The sequence below is a fragment of the Ruditapes philippinarum genome, unplaced genomic scaffold, assembly GCF_026571515.1.
Source record: "Ruditapes philippinarum isolate M1 unplaced genomic scaffold, ASM2657151v2 ctg4183_1_1_1_1, whole genome shotgun sequence".
In the NCBI taxonomy this organism is placed as follows: domain Eukaryota; kingdom Metazoa; phylum Mollusca; class Bivalvia; order Venerida; family Veneridae; genus Ruditapes; species Ruditapes philippinarum.
The window spans coordinates 24,302-40,812 of record NW_026860215.1 but is presented as its reverse complement, the minus strand read 5'-3'; the positions used below and the strand labels follow the sequence as shown (position 1 = coordinate 40,812).

General features: G+C 31.9%; 1 protein-coding gene across 1 annotated transcript; it reads right to left on the bottom strand.

Moving 5' to 3' along the window:
- Window positions 1-1,122: 1,122 nt before the first annotated feature.
- On the bottom strand, window positions 1,123-10,169 carry LOC132759272 (FMRFamide peptide receptor frpr-18-like). Its single transcript, XM_060751014.1, has 3 exons — window positions 10,010-10,169; window positions 5,247-5,357; window positions 1,123-3,528 (listed from the first exon to the last, which is right to left on the bottom strand). Exons 2-3 carry the CDS (start codon window positions 5,335-5,337, stop codon window positions 2,495-2,497), a joined length of 1,125 nt encoding a protein of 374 aa, XP_060606997.1. The 5' UTR covers window positions 5,338-5,357; window positions 10,010-10,169; the 3' UTR covers window positions 1,123-2,494.
- Window positions 10,170-16,511: the final 6,342 nt, after the last annotated feature.

Sequence of the window (16,511 nt, the reverse complement as noted above, 5' to 3'; positions counted from 1 at the left end):
ATTGTATAACAATTATTAATATTTTTAGATGTCCAGTTAAAATAACCTTACAATCAAAGTCAGAATAGTGTTTTCGTGCTGAATTTATTTAACGTGACATTGATATTTCAGCACTGTTAAAATCATTAGTGATAAAGTCACCAGCTGAACGAAAGAAAAGTAGTTCCATTTTAAAACAAGCAAGAAAGCTTTTACGTTACTAGCGGTTGTTAATTGCTTTTACGATTTTCCTAGTAAGTCAACGTGGAAATATTGTAGTATTTTATTGTTGTATTAAAAATTTACAGACATTCAGACATACAAATTATTTGATCCAGTATTCTCCTGTAAAAATGCATTGTGTTTCCGAAAGAACTTCCATAAAGACATAGCTTAGAAGATAGATGATATAGTTGTAAAAGCAATTTGTCTAACATAAATGTTATCTCAAAGATAATACACAGTTCGCGCTGAAGGTCTCCTAGCGTTTTAATCACCAATCAGTAAGCCGATGAACATTTTACGGACTGAAATTGCAGCTGAGACATTTTTATTTTTTGGGGGCTGATTAGGGGCGTATGGAGATAACTTTTTAGCTCGTTGAGGTCCAAATTACTTCCTGCATACTTGCAGTTCACCAAACTCTACACTGTTGACTGACCAACTTCAAATTTTTATTTCGATATAATACCCAAAAACTGATGATACAAATGGTAGCTGTACAAGTTTAGTAAACACTTTTAGTAGGTTAAGATGCCGTCTGGGTGCCCAGCTGATTTGGCTTGATTGTGTCGCGGGCTGCATTCAGTGAACGTCGCCTTGCCTTTTTTTATCTTTTCCCTAATTTTCTAAGAGTTTAACTTTATACGTCTGACTGAATGATAATATCTAATGGTATTAAATAGGATTATCATTAACTCGAAACCCATACATACATTTCTTGACAAAAGACCTTTCGTAAACACTTTTATTGAGGTAAATAAACATGTATAGAGAGACAAACTGTTTTTATTTTTACCAACTTGTTTGTATATATTCTTTTTATAATAAACAGAAAAAACATTTAAATTACTAGTATTGTGTTAAAAATGGATACCACATAGTAATACATATTCTCATTGTTGCCAATGGTTCCTTTTGGAATATGAACATTAAGATCAACATGCTCCGGGCGGAAGCCCTATCACGGATTTTCGTCATATTTCTTCAGCAAAAAAAAATAGGTCCTGCATCGCTTTATTTTAGGCAGTTGTAAATGAGAACTTGAAAGGACATACGTTAAATACCATAATTTCATAATGTTGGTAATTTAATAATGTTGGTTGCAATAAGGCGATTGAAAGACAACCTAGGGCGATCGATAGTTTGATTCTAACAGCCTTATGACATCATGCTGTAAAAATGGAAAAGAGGAGTTCCTGCGGAGCAATAACATGAACACTTCAGATTATGTTTGATAATGTAAAGTGCCACATCTCACACCCCATACCACCGAGAACTATTATATCTTCAATCTTCAAAACAATAAAGTATAAGAACTCATGATTTTAAATGATAAGAAAGAGGAAGACATTAACACTTTACCCGTCATAAGTCGACAAACGTGTTGTATGCATGGCAACTTGGACTATGAAATCAAAGTACTTTTATTGATGAAGATAAAATGCATAAACTGGGTATTAGAAACAATCTCTACGCTAATCTGAACAGGTCCTGCAAAGTCACCTAGGTTTTTTGATACTATGACATCCCAGAGATCTCCGCTTTTATGGGACTAAATAACATAAAATCCTTCCATATCGTTCGGAAATTAAGGAATAAAAAATGTAACAAGTAACTCCAGCAGTTTCTTTTTTAAGAAAGTATTACTCTCGTATGGCTATCTTTCTGATTGCCTCAAATCAACGGACAATATATTATTTTACAATCTGAAAAATTATGATAGCTCATTTCTTTATCGGCGACAGGAACGTGAACTGAACCAAATTAGGCAGAGACGTGACATTTCACCATCCTATCCTTCTAGAAAATATCAGGCAATTAGCTGACTCTAGACATTTATGATGTACAAATTATACACTCCTATAACATTGGCACGACCAGCTCAAATTATGTCATTAACAGAACCGGAAGCTGTGGTAAAGTATTGAACGGAACATGTTCTTATCCGGAATTCAAAATAAAATCATATATAGCTGGTTATTTCTAATTAAAAGTAAAATTAAATTTCGACCGAATAAAAGCATGGTATTCACCTTTTTAACTAATCAATTTTAATTGTTTTAAATACTTTTTAATAAAACCTGATTGCTCGACAAAGTTTTCCACAGAAGCTTGTCTTATTTTGTCAATTTCATTAGATGAAAATCACATTGGAATGTTTATCTTTCATGCTTGTCTTGCAGCAGTAAATTAGAAATATCAGCGTTTTATATACTTATTGAACAATTTAAACATTTGAGATCTTTGTGAAAGCTATTTTTGAGAAGTTTTGTTTGTATTCTCACGCCCCTCTTTACACGCGTGTACTTTTAACTGTAGCCGTCCTTTTAATACTTGGCCTGTTTCGACGGCGGCGTCTGAAGAGACGCTTAAGTTCAAATCGAAACCGTTTACCTGAAAGAACATAGATGAAGAAGTTAACAGCATAATTCATCAGTGAAATAGCTACGCCTACGTCTATATATGGCGTGAGTGTAAGGTACACATTGCGGGCTGTTGAAATATTGCTGAATTTTATTGATAAATCCACAATTAAAGTTAAAGAGAACACTGGTAACAGCGTAAGCATATAGGTGAATGTCAAAATTAGCAGCATCCTGGTACTGCGCGTCTTCTTTCTAGCACCACTGTTGTCTGCACGTGTTAGATATTCTTCCTCTCTATTCACATCTTTCTTTACTTTCAAAATTTGATAGATGACCATACTGTTGCAAACGCTAATCAAGACTACTGGAAAAACAAACACCAATGCCCACTGAAAGAAATAAATGTCGAGGCTTGTGTATAGTTCGATGAAGTCATGCCCTGCAAGGCAATCCCAAATCTCGAATTTCTGATCGTACAGGAGGTGCTCAATGATAATGAAACGGAATGATTGACTCAAAAGAACAATGCATAAAAGCACACATATTGCAATCAAAGCTCCATTCTGTTTCCTCAACACTGCGTTCTTAAACGGAAAACAAACGGCTATGAGTCTTTCTACGGCCATTAGTACAACCAACCAAGAACTCATTAAAGTTATCACATGAGCGATGTAGTTATACATTTTACAACTTAAGCTGTTAAAGTTTTGAAATACTCCAGGTTTTGCAGAATGGAATACATAATATTCGTCGATACTTTCGATCTGGCGGATGAGGAGTGAAAATGTGTCAAACACTGCCAGCGCACAGAGAAAATGCGAGTAACTCTTGTTACGCAATGAAGGCGCCTTCATTACCATCAGAGAGAGGCTGTTACCAATGATTCCCACGAGAACAATTAGCGGTGTTGATAAAAACTTTATCCAGAATCCCCAATCAGATATAATAGGAGTGGGTACATCTGAAAGAAACATGGTAAACGGAATGAATTTAGATTTAAAGAAACATGTATATTTTAATTTCATTCAATATTCAATCTAAAGCTTAATTTTTAGTTTTACTTTTTATAAACTTGAGAAGGCTTCCTTTTTATAACTATTTCACGATGTAAACATATCTTAGAGGGACTCCACTGAGGTTTTTTGATAAGATGGGACTGAAATTTTTTCTCCATATAAATGTACCATTTGATGAAGGTTTAGACCTGTCATCTTTGTGCAAATTTCAGATCATTCGCGCACTCCGTTTTTTCCAGAATAATTATCCACATTGTAAATAAATGACCCATTAAACGCTTTTCACTCAAATCGGACTAAGAAAAGCATATAAATACGATTTTCAATTATTTCAAAGTATATTTCTTAACTATCTTTGCATATATTTCTTGTCTAAAGTGCCCAAGCTCATTTATGTAAGAAATTCAAATGTTATGTTTTTAGGCTTTTAAACCTCAGTGGAGTCCCTTTAAATAGATTGTTTTTCTTTCAATCCGTAAAAAAAACATCATTTTAGGGGGAATTTCAAAATATCACAGACTGGATAGAAAATATAATAGACTATGATCCGACGGACAGAGCTGCAAGCTGAGCTTGTTAGCGGCTTGAACCATGGGTAGATTCAGTTGCTGACGGCAGACCTTGAACGCTGAGTACTTGTGCAAGTCTTTTTTTATATGTCTGACATATAACGGTAATTGAGACTATGTATGTTCCCAAAAAATGCATTTATGTTGCAAGGTTCATGTGTTATACGCAGTAGGTCTATACATTCATGAATGTAATTTGATAATTTCAGAACGTTAAATGATGCTTTTGTTGCAATGCATTGATTAAGACAACCTTTATGAGTGCACCAAAACTGAATGGGTACGATCAGCGACTGACCTTTAACTGATACGAGAAAACTGTCCCATGTAATAAGAAAGAAAATCCGTTTAAGGAATCAGACAACTTAATATATATTAGCCGATTTAGTTTCTACAAGCACGATAAGCTTTAACAAGCTTCTGTACGTACTGAATGATATTTTGTTCCGAGACCGTTCGGTTAATTTTAGGATAAATCTTAAGCATACTTTAAATGTAACCTACTAAAATGGCTTGGAGGAAAAACTACTGTGTCTCGTTCCCGCCAGGTACCTCTTCGACCTTATATGAACGCAAAGATACGGCAATTTCACATCATTGCCCTTCGGATATACATGTATCAATCAAGCATATTTAAATCTTTGTACTTATGCAATTCCAAACTGCGAAATCTGTGCATCCTCGATCTGATTTTAAAATCATAAGTATCCTAACTGATGCTCCAGCACCTTTCATCAGGAAAGTTAACGGATTAAAAATCGGTGATCTGATTTAAATGAGATTGGCACTTTCTTAATTTTAAATCCTCTACAAAGGCCAAGTTTATAATTTCCCGGAAAGACGGACCGCACAAAATAGCCCAATTTTACTGCCATTTTTTCCACATTGTCCAAGAGATTTGTCAGCTGCTCAAATTTACAGTTGCTTTCAATTCAATGAATTGGGCCAAGCAACAATTTCTTGTTTAATATCAATTTATATAATTCATTAATATTATTTTCATTTAATATTAGTGAATGTTAACAATTAACGAATATTTATCAGGTTCATTTAGGTAAATCACTTTTTAATTAACCAACTGCATTTTCAAGTACCTTTCAAGAATGATGAATTGGATTTATTTGAGCATGAGATGTAGCTATAATTTTGACACTTCATTTCACCTTGATCCACAGGAAGGTTCATTATGCAACACTTCAGCGTATCTGAAAAGGAAGAAAATCTTGTTTGGTGAATAGTGCCGAACCATATATTCAAAAGTAAAGGATTATACATAACATTATAAGTCTGTTCGAATTTTTAAATTTAAATAACATATTTTATTTTTTACATTTCGACGAAACTCTAAAAAATCGTTCAGATAAGTAAAAATCAAACAAACGATTTTTTATTGTGATACTAAGCTTATCACCACCATAACTATCAGTTTTAACTCCACAAATATACATGTTTATTGTCATTTAACATGGCGCCATTCCAAATGGGCAAATAATTCTAAATATTATGCCCCTGTTAGAGTGTAACCTTGGTTCCCTTTAGTTTAGGTCTATTTTCTCAGAATCTATCAAAGTAGTTCACCTCAAACTTGATTTACATATACATGTACACTACCAAAATATGACACAACTGCTGAAGGACATATAATCCTTAAATTCATTAAATTTTTCCCCTTTTTCTACTTTCTTACTTCTACTTTCTAATAAAGTACTGTCTTAAGTTTACCACTTCAAACTTGATATTCTTGTTCAATAATTAAATAAAGGACAGTTAACATTATGAATTATTTCTTGTTTTGGTATTGCCCCTCGTTTTGTCATTGATATTTTTTTCGAAAAGATTTTCGTTTTCATTTCTGAAAACTACCAAAGATATACACTTTAAACTTGAAATACGTGTTCACTATTAAATTTGAAATAAAATCCTTGCTTTTTCTCAAATTAGGTCATAAGTATTCACTGCATACTTGAAATGTACCTTTACTATTAAATACTATTAAATACAGGTAAGTCCTCCAAGCACATTTGCAGAATTAAACCCCCTTTTATGTTGCTTTTATTTACTATTAAGCATTGAAAGAAAAGCGGAGCACATATCTTGTTTATTATTATAAGGATATGATTATTAAAAAAGAAGATCAATAAGTAGAAAAAGAAAGAGGAGTTGAAGTTAAAGTAGCAGCAGCAGTTGCCAGTGGTTTCATTATCTACATCATCATTGGCATCTTCAGAGTCATCAGTATCAAGATAATTATTATTCATGCACAATTTTCAAACTACTATATATAATATAAAATATATATAACAAACTATTCCATAATGCCAACAATGTGTCATATTTTAATACAGCTACAATGAAATCTATAAAATAAGCTCTAAGCAAGAAATAGATTTAATCTGATTGTCACTTTGCCTTTGGCTGGAAGAAATTATTATTTTTATCACAATCGTCTCAGTCTGCATAAAACACTATTAAGACTAATACATTTAAGTAAACATTTTTTTTTTAATTTCTAAGAAGAATCCAAATAAGATGAATCCAAAGACAATGTGGAGTCATGAATCCAAACACAATGTGCTATCATATATTTCTTGAAACATTTTGTTTAGTGTTTGAAATTGTTTTTGTCCAATAGAATTGCAGTATTTCAAATGAAACTTATCATATTTACTTTGGTAAATCGGCTAAATTAAATAAATCTAGTCAATCGACCGATTCATAAAAATAATTTGAAACTGCGCCGTTCTTACATGACACTGGTCTTCTACATAGAATGGTACAACACAACAATCGAAAACAAAAATTCAAGTCCCATAAATCAAAAAATAATTAATTAATAAAATATAAATCAATCAAATATTTAAATAAATGAATTAACGAATAAAATATGAATAAAACAATAAATTAGCCTCTTCGTCAAACTTGAATAATTGTATAGGAAATTATAGCAAATAAGAAATTAATATTTTACCTTATCAAATGAAATGCAACAACTATAACTATTTCAATTTGATGCAAATTTACCTCGTTAATTCTGATGGCAATGTGTAAATACGTCCATAAGTTTTCAACTTTCTTAAATACACAAGTCTGTCTTATTATATATACAATGTATTTATAAACATAACTTTCTATATTCAGAATTTAAACAGCTATCTGATTTTGTGTTGCTACAATAGTTCAGCACCACACAATGAAATGTCTTGCCCAATATAGTTAATTGAAATCTCAATAAACTGAACGACAAACAGCAGTTAAGATTTGAGCGTTGTACACGCCAGGCAATTTTAATAATAGCTTATTTTGTTCATTAGCAATTAATTAAAGAAGATATCAACTTAGCAATATATAAGAAAGAGTGATCATTTCGAAATCTTAAGTATTAAAGTTACTGTGATTCAAAATAAATAAATAAATAATCGCGAGGCATTAAATTCGTTAATGTTAAATGTTATGACTGTTGTCTGGTGTTCAAACGAATCAATGCATCTCTTTCCAAAAAGTAAGCTGTAAATATAAACAGTTTAGAATATGAGTTCAAATTTAAAAGAAAAATAATGTAAATTAATTTAATGCTTACTGAAAAAGTTATATTAACGGAACTATGTTTTAAAGCTTGAATCTTAAATCTCTTTTTAATATTAATCAATATGTTCATATCAAATTTATGATTGATTTTGATGTCACAACTCAATGTGGTTTTCTGTACAACTGAATTTATGTTAATTTAAAAACACACACTTATTACTTAATAATTATACAACATCATAATAATACAAAATAATACCTGATTAACATGTAATAATAAATATTTATATACCATGTTAAGTGACGTCAATTCGCGAGCAGATTCGAAGTATCGGGTATCAAAAAATTGAGGTTTTTTTGAAAATCTAATTACACCAGTCCTATTTATGGTGCATAATAAATAGTTATATACCATTATCAATGATGTCAATAATATTTACGAGCAGGTTTGAACAATTATGGGTATCAAAAACTTGATGTTTTGTGAAAATCTAATTAAACAAGTCCTTTTCATGATGAAAATAGTGGTGAAAAAGTTTGAATTGAAATAGAAATATCTTATTACTCTTTGTAAACACGTATAAATTTATCGTTACATTGGTAAATAAACATAACAAATTTACATGGCTGTATGTCATATATCTGACACAAATTCCATACAATTTTAGTGAGCGGCAATTTTTGATAAAGTGATTCCCATCAAGCGATACTTGTTAGTAATAAATCACCTTACAAAATTCATATGTACATCACAAACTTATCACAAAATAATTATAGAAATAAAATAATGACTTATGTGTCTATATAACACAATAGATTGTAATCTTGATAATTATTAAAGTATTTATTTTAAATTTATCAAATCTGATGTCAACAACATGTGTTTTTATCATATAAAGTAACACCAGTCGCAGTTCTTCTGAAGTCGTTATGCAACAAATATCTCCGTTAAATCCTCCGCTGTAGTTATTGATAATTCTTATGATCGCCCATATACACACAAACGTAATAATTTATAATTATAGTAAATCATGATGGTAATTGAAATAATGTGAAAGTTTGAATATAAAATGATTCTAATAACAAATTACACATACAACGCTACTTCTAAATAAGTGTTCTAGAATTACTGCCATAATTGTTTCCTTATACATATAGTACTGGAATAACAATAACGAATTTTTGTTGTATGTGTACATAAATAATACTAGTCTAAAACTTAAAGCTTTTACCATAAAAAAATCAACCGAGCAGATATTTCAAATTCTTTGTTTAGTGTTTATCACGCCGACACAGTTAAAATTCATATGGCGACTTTTAAGCTTTCCTGGAGTAGGAGGACTTCCAATGTTCCTTCTGGCATTATTGTTTTACGCTCGAGCTGACATGCTGGCATTTGAGTAGAACCATCCACAGTCCGTAAGTGTAATCATCCAGCTGGATAGCTTCCTCATGTGAAATAATTGATAGTCTTTGACAGGATTTGAACCCCCATAGCGTTGAGAGGACTAACTGTTCAAACAATACATTAAACTAAAGGAAAACAATTGCGTCTGGATATAAGCCTGCTTATGAAAGAACCTTCTCAGTTGCTACACGTAATACGATAAAGATGCGAAAGACTTTTTTATATGCTCCTTTTTTTCTTATAATAATTCCCAGTTCTTTTGTTAGTCTATAAATTATATATAAATATCACATCATGATTTTTTGTTGCTAAGAAATCATTTAAAACATAATTACGTAGTATTAATTTGTAATCCGTCAGGAAAAGTTTAAACATTCCATTTCTTGGTATATCTTTTTTTTTCAAGGTATTTATTTCATTTTTCAAGTACAAGACGCAAATATCAAAATCTGTTAATGAGTGAATTATTGAAAGTTTAAACATTCCATTTCTTGGTATATCTTTTTTTTCAAGGTATTTATTTCTTTTTTTCAAGTACAAGACGCAAATATCAAAATCTGTTAATGAGTAAATTATTAAGAACAAAATTACATGCATCTAACATCAAGAGAATAAGCGCTGGATAAAAATACTGACTAGCGAAACAAATGTTTCCGTCTTACAGGACAAATCTTTAACTATGAAAGTTACCAGACTTGCAAAAAGGCCACTGCATAATCCTAAATGTTCTAAAAGAAACACAAAAGCGGCTAGAACAAGAGGCGATGCATCGACCTAAAGCATGTATTTTCCCATTATTTCTCTATATCCTTCTAGGTTATAAAAAATATATCGAAATGTATCAATTCAAAATTGAAAAAAATAAAATACTGTATATCAATCGGTAAATAACATTTTTTTAAGACATAATTATAAATACAATACCTTTTTAACACCTATTCCAATATTTCTTAAATTAACTCGAATAATTGAACATTATATATTTATAACTCTTTTTCAAAGAGTTTTTCTGTGACTGAAAGTATTCATCAATGTCACTGTATGTTATTGGTAAAACAATATGAAACGGAGTTTGCAAATCATTTTCACTGTGCGCTGTTTAACACTGGCAAAAATCAGATAAACGCAGTTCTGCTCTTGTTTTCTGAGATATGATTGCCCTGTCACATTGATGTTTATTGAAACTGAAGTTAAACCTGTTTTAATCCCTGCAAGAAGAAAAACAAGCATGTTCAACAAGTCATATATATGAAAGAAAATTAAGACATATGGAGAAATAAATAATAATATCGCGTATCGCTCATTTCTATTGTTGGACTTATTATAAAATGGAAAATATATTGTTAACATACGAAATGTAGATACATTTATCAAAGATTTTGTTTCTAATTGAGGAACGAAGAGTTATCTTAGTTATTCTCATCTTTCTTACGTTTAAATGAAAACAATAAACAGATAATTGCATTCTATTTAGAACAAAATGATTTAAAAAAATACTTTTTTTGTTGTATTGTTTGACTTTTCCATTCTCCAACAGATCAAAAGTTCATACTTTTTTATGTTAAAAGGCACATGTACCCACACAATACCACACAAAGCTATGTAGCGTTGTGTTTCAATTACTAATAAGGTTTTGACATTTATAACAAACTTATCACAAATTATTTAATTGCTGTTTCTGCAATATATTTATGCCAGCAAAGAAAATGATATCAACTGATAAAATCAGAAAATCATTTATTGATTAAAGAAATTTTCAAGTTTATTTAAGGCATTTGGTTAATGGGGCGTACGTGGTCGAGTGGTTAAGGTCGTTTACTTCAAACCACTTGCCCCTCACCGCTGTGGGTTCGAATCCCGACATGAACTTTCGATTCTTTCATGTGAGGAAGCTATAAAGTTAGTTTACGGAACGTCGGTGGTTCTGCTCAGGTACCCGTTCATGCCTGAAATAATGCTAGGAAGGGCACCTGAGATCTTACTCCGCCAGTAAAGCTTGAACGTCGCTATATGACCTTTACTGTGTCGGCGTGATGGTAAAACGCAAACACACACACGCATTTGGTTTATCATAAATCAATGATATACTGACATGCAGGTAATATTTGCCCATTTACATCATTTATTTCTAGAGTCAACACTGAATCCACTAATCCAAAACCTTTGTGTAAATTAAATAGATTTGCCCTCCATTGAACTTGAAACAGTCCAATCAAACCGCAAAAGATTTAGTACTTAATAGCAAAAAAAGTGAGCTATAAATCAGTAAAGAGTCAGGTAAAAATACACAGGAAATTATTAGAAGAATCTTGATGATTTTGCTGTATCTAAGATAGATGTAAACTGTAGATAAATCACACTGCAAGGGGAGAGAGTTTGCAATTGCAAACAGCTTGTGCTAGGCCAGACACTTGTTAGCAATCAAGCTGTTTAATACTCAGCCTTTATCTTTGTTAATCTTAAAACCGTTCAAAAAAGCAGACGAAGTTTAAGCAGACGACCAGGCATGCACAGAGTGATACTAACATTGCAAGGGATAAGAAAAGACACGGCATATCAAGTATTAGCATATAACAGTATAGTTGCATGTATATACAATGTATAAAGTAATGGGAATCAGCAATCTTGATTTTTGTTTTCAGCTAAACCGTGAATTACACGAACTTTTACAGTTATTTACCTCGCCCCCAAACATTTTCTTATGTAGTTAATATATGATGACTGGAAAAGCCGTTGACCGGACACTAAAAGCCCAAAGATAATTATTGCCTGTAAGTGTGACATTGAACTTGGAAGTACGGTCCAGGTGATGCTTAAAAAGACTGCTTCATTAGGGTTAACATTTGTTACCGGTTATTATCCCTTGATACTTGAACCGGGTACAAAATGCACTCCATCAGAAAACATCGACTTTTGACATCCAAATGTGAACTTGGTCTTGGAGGTATGGGGCCTGTGTTTCGCATCACATATCGTCATACTATGGTTTATATGTGTGCAAAGTTATTTTAAACTTCCTTCTTGGATGAAAACGTTATGAATGGGACACAAAAAATATGATCCATCAGACAAAGTTGACCTTTGACATCAAAGTTTGGCAATGACCTTGGAGGCAGGGGTCAGGGTGTTGCGCGTTGTCTTACACTTTGTCTTATTATGGTGAACATGTGTGCATAGTAAATTTAAAATCCTTTAATGTAATGTTAAGTTTTAAACCGGCACGACGTGTGACGTACGGACGGACCGTGTCCATTACTATATCCCACTTTTTCTGAACGCGGGGGTCAAAAGAGATATAAACAAACATAAGACCAAATCATGGCATGTAATTGAATTTATAAGAAAAAAAATTCCTGTTAAAACATATATATTCCCTTAAATATTATTTTACTGATAGAAATAAAATAAAAAGTAATGGTCATAACAACGATAAAAAAAACTCAGCCAATGTTTTAGATGCCGGTAGTGTTGGTGGTGATCACTATGATGGTGAACACGACGATGAAATGGGAGGAAGAATAAAATAAAATAGTAATAAAAGGAATGTTTGTTGGGTAAACGACTTTTATGATTTTGTAGAGAAGAGCTAGAATGAAAATGAGGAGAAGACGCAAAATAATGAAAATAAGACAATGATGATGATGACGATGACACTGATGACGAGAACGATGATCATGACGAGGAGAAGGAGAAAATACAGAAACTTAGAAAAGGGAAGTAAAAAGAATGATGATTGTGATTATTTTCTTCTACATTCGATAATTAAAATATGAATTATTTCATATGCCTACGTATAACTTCGGTACATGCTGTTTGTTAAAATAATATGTATTGTTTATTCTGTAAACTTTTACAAGTACAATTAAACATCTACTGTATGATCATTCACACCACCTGAACTCAAATTTAGACTCAAAGTATCTATTAATTCGTTGGAAGTCACTACCAGCCAATATGATCAGCATATTTGTAGAGCAACAACAGTCGTAAAGCTTCGTCACTTACGGCGATGGTGTTATCATTATTCCCCTCTTTCCTTCTTTATTATTGATTTTGATAATGCATTTGTCCGTCACGGAATTGACAATCCTCCGGGCAGAATATAATCAAACTCTTCAAAATAAGTCTGCTTATATCGTTCATATCTTTCTCAAAGTTTTCAGATCATTTGCCTATCAAATACTTTTAAGCTATCTGTTTGAATCATTTGCCTATCAAATACCTTTAAGCTATCTGTTTGTATAAGAAAAGCTTCGTGATAAATATCCTTTTCAAAACGTTTTGGCACGTCGGTGCTGGGTTGTGAACGGTTACATGCAAATGATCATCACAATAATTACAGTGCCGTCTATGAACAGGCTAAATCCAAATGAGCCTGGAACCTTTTTATTTTACCGTTTTATGCGTTCTTTAGGGATTCTTTCTATTTAAAGCAGCACACCTCCAGATTCATGCTAATTTTCATTAAAATTTGACAATGTATTTAACAGCATGATATTGTAAAGTTACCAAAAGAATGCAATTAACACATTATCAATGACACTTACAACCTATGTTAACTACTATAAATAGGTCAAAATAGGCAATAATAGCCCTTACTGCGTTAGTAACGCAGTAGAAATATAGTTATAAACACTGAAAAATCCGGTAATTAATCTCACATAACATGTAAATTTTTACTTGAATTTTGAATCTTTATACCTTTCCTACAATCGTAGTACATCTTTGTCAGATTTGATTTTATCGAAATATTTTTGCTCATCTGGAGGCGTGCAGCTTTAAATTTAATTAACAGAAACCCGATCAGAGGTACTGGCCTCCTGTCAATAATAATGGATACAAATCAGTAATACAGTTAATGCATACAAATCATATTGAGAAGGAATTATGAATGGATTTCCTTAGGCGTTAAGATTCGTTTTCAGCTTTATGAGATTGATGTCACTGTTTAAACTAAAAACAATGAGAACAAAAATCAACAAGGCAAGGCTACTCAAAGCTAAGCTCGATGCCATACCAATGGTCCTTTGTGACTGAGTACAGTTGGTGTAGCATTTTAGTGGTTATCGCTCTTCCTTGTAGATTTTCATTTCATATTTAAACAAAATCTGGCTACGTGTTCATTTTCCAATTTTCAATGTTCTTTTGTCCGAAAGTGTTCAAGTAAAGTAAGTGTGTTTGTAATGATGACTGGGTTTCTTTTTTCTTGTTCACAATGAGTGTTTCATGTCTTTATTCTTATTTGCATAAATGTGCGTGTATTTACTATTTTTGAAAAACAAGCACTTGACCCAATGTTTCTTTTATTATGTAATCGTTCTTTGAGTTAGAAAAATTATATTCAGATGCTCGTAGTCAATTGATTTTTTCTGGGGTTTAACACTGATACGAAATAGACTTTTCAAGTTTGCCGTTTTGAGCGATCCTTTAGGATCTGCTATCCGAAAGTAAGTAGTTGAGAATAACAGAAGGTAGCTGTTGCGAGTTTTTGAAATTGATATTTGCAGTTTTCAGCGTTCTATTGATAATCCGAATGTAAGTAGTGGAGAATAAAGGGAGGTAGCTGCTGCGAGGAGTTTTTAAAATTGTTTTCTAAGAAAATCGATATTGTCTCCCTTGTTGTACAATTTAATTACAGTTAATAACGAAACGTAATTTATTCTTAAAATGAAATAAGTGCAAATTGTGAAAAAATATTATCTTTTTCCCATTTAGTTAATATTCAAACAAAAATTAATATGAAAACAATTTAAACCAATCACCAATTCATATTAAATATTTGGAATCAAGGCACATAGGTGAATTCTAATCATGAAAAATTTTGGCATTTGAATAACTGTAGAAATCGTATAAAAGACTATATTTTAGGCATTTATTGTAAAGCTTTGTGCCAGACAGTTTCCGCCATCATTTAATTTTGCCCAAGTAGGCGTCAACTTCTCAATTCAAATCACTTAAATTAATAGAAACTTCCACTATATTTTCTATTTTAAATTATACTGCAAATCCTTGAATTATATAGCTTGCAATTCATTGATGAGTAGACACCTTCATACACCTTATAGAAAAGTGTGTATAAAAAAAGCATTTTACTTTATACGTTGGGTTTCAGCCATAAAATGAAATCCTTTTATATCACAGTGAGTGAGATTTGCCGATTTTTTTACTGTGTGTATATCTTTTGTAACATAAAAATGAAATGTTGCGTTTTGTTCTTGATGCCATATTTCTGGATTCAAATTCCATTATTTAGGGGTTAATTCTTAATTGCTGCTGACCATCATGCGATGTATATACTGTGCTCCTCTTAGTTCACGGTACTTAACACTTTGAAACCAGAAAAAAAAACAACAAATGAAACTTATGGTACAAAAATTGCCATAAGCTATAACATTTAGGTATTTCTGCTGTATGACGCAAAGAAACAACAATATATTCAGTCAAAGTCAATTTTAATGGACCAAACGTAGACCATATGTCGGCCATTTTGAAAACATTGTGTCATCATTCAAATCGCGGTAATGGTGTAACATTTCAGTTTTTTATGTTTCAGTTAAAATTTCTCATGTTATTTTGCGTGATTTTAAAAATTAAAACTATCCTTACTTTGTAAGTCAAAATTTATTTTTTTAACAAACAAGAACATTTTGAAAAGGATGAATGTTTCAGACGTACGTATATATTTAATGGACTATCGTTGCTTTTTGCAGAAATTTGTAAAATGTTGTTCTGTTTTACATAAAAATCTAGAGATTTAAAATATTTTTCACAAAAACTTTGTTGTTAAGGTGTATGAATAAAATATGTCAATTTAGACCATTTTAACACGAAAATATGCCATTACCGTGAAATAAGTGATGACGCGGAATTAGTGATGTTGAGTATACCACTTTAACATTAACAACACTTTTTCCCCAAGCAATGTTTTAATTCAATTTCCAAAAGATACATTCCTATTGTTTTCATCCATTTTAAAACACTTATGGAAAATGTGCCCATTATAGATCTATCTATCCACTTTAATGTATGAAAAAGAACAAACATATGCAGTGAATTAGGTATAAACTTATGTTGATAATAAAGTTAAAATTGTATTGTTCTACGACAGTTTAAAGGTGTGAAGGAAGTTGTGTAGTTCATCACAGCTGTAATACAGCTTCTTTGTTTCTCCACACCAGCATACAGCCCCTGGTCTCTTCAGATCCTGCAGCAGCACCTTTCCTGTAGAACAATCTCCTAATATCTCTTCTATAACGTTTCTTCTCCAGTCACACACAAAGACAGTACCATCAATTGACAGTGACATTCCTCTAGGCCAACTCATACCACTATAACTACCAATCACATCACCTTGCCAGTTTAATCTTGTTACTGTCTTCATGTTACAGTCAGATGCATAGATAGAACTTCTGTTACTGATGACATC

Excerpts from the sequence above, each read along its gene's own strand:
- LOC132759272 (XM_060751014.1), bottom strand. The coding sequence starts at position 5,337 with ATGAACCTTCCTGTGGATCAAGGTGAAATGAAGTGTCAAAATTATAGC. Across the intron at positions 3,529-5,246 it reads CAATTCATCATTCTTGAAAG|ATGTACCCACTCCTATTATA; the intron begins GTACTTGAAAAT and ends TGTTTCTTTCAG.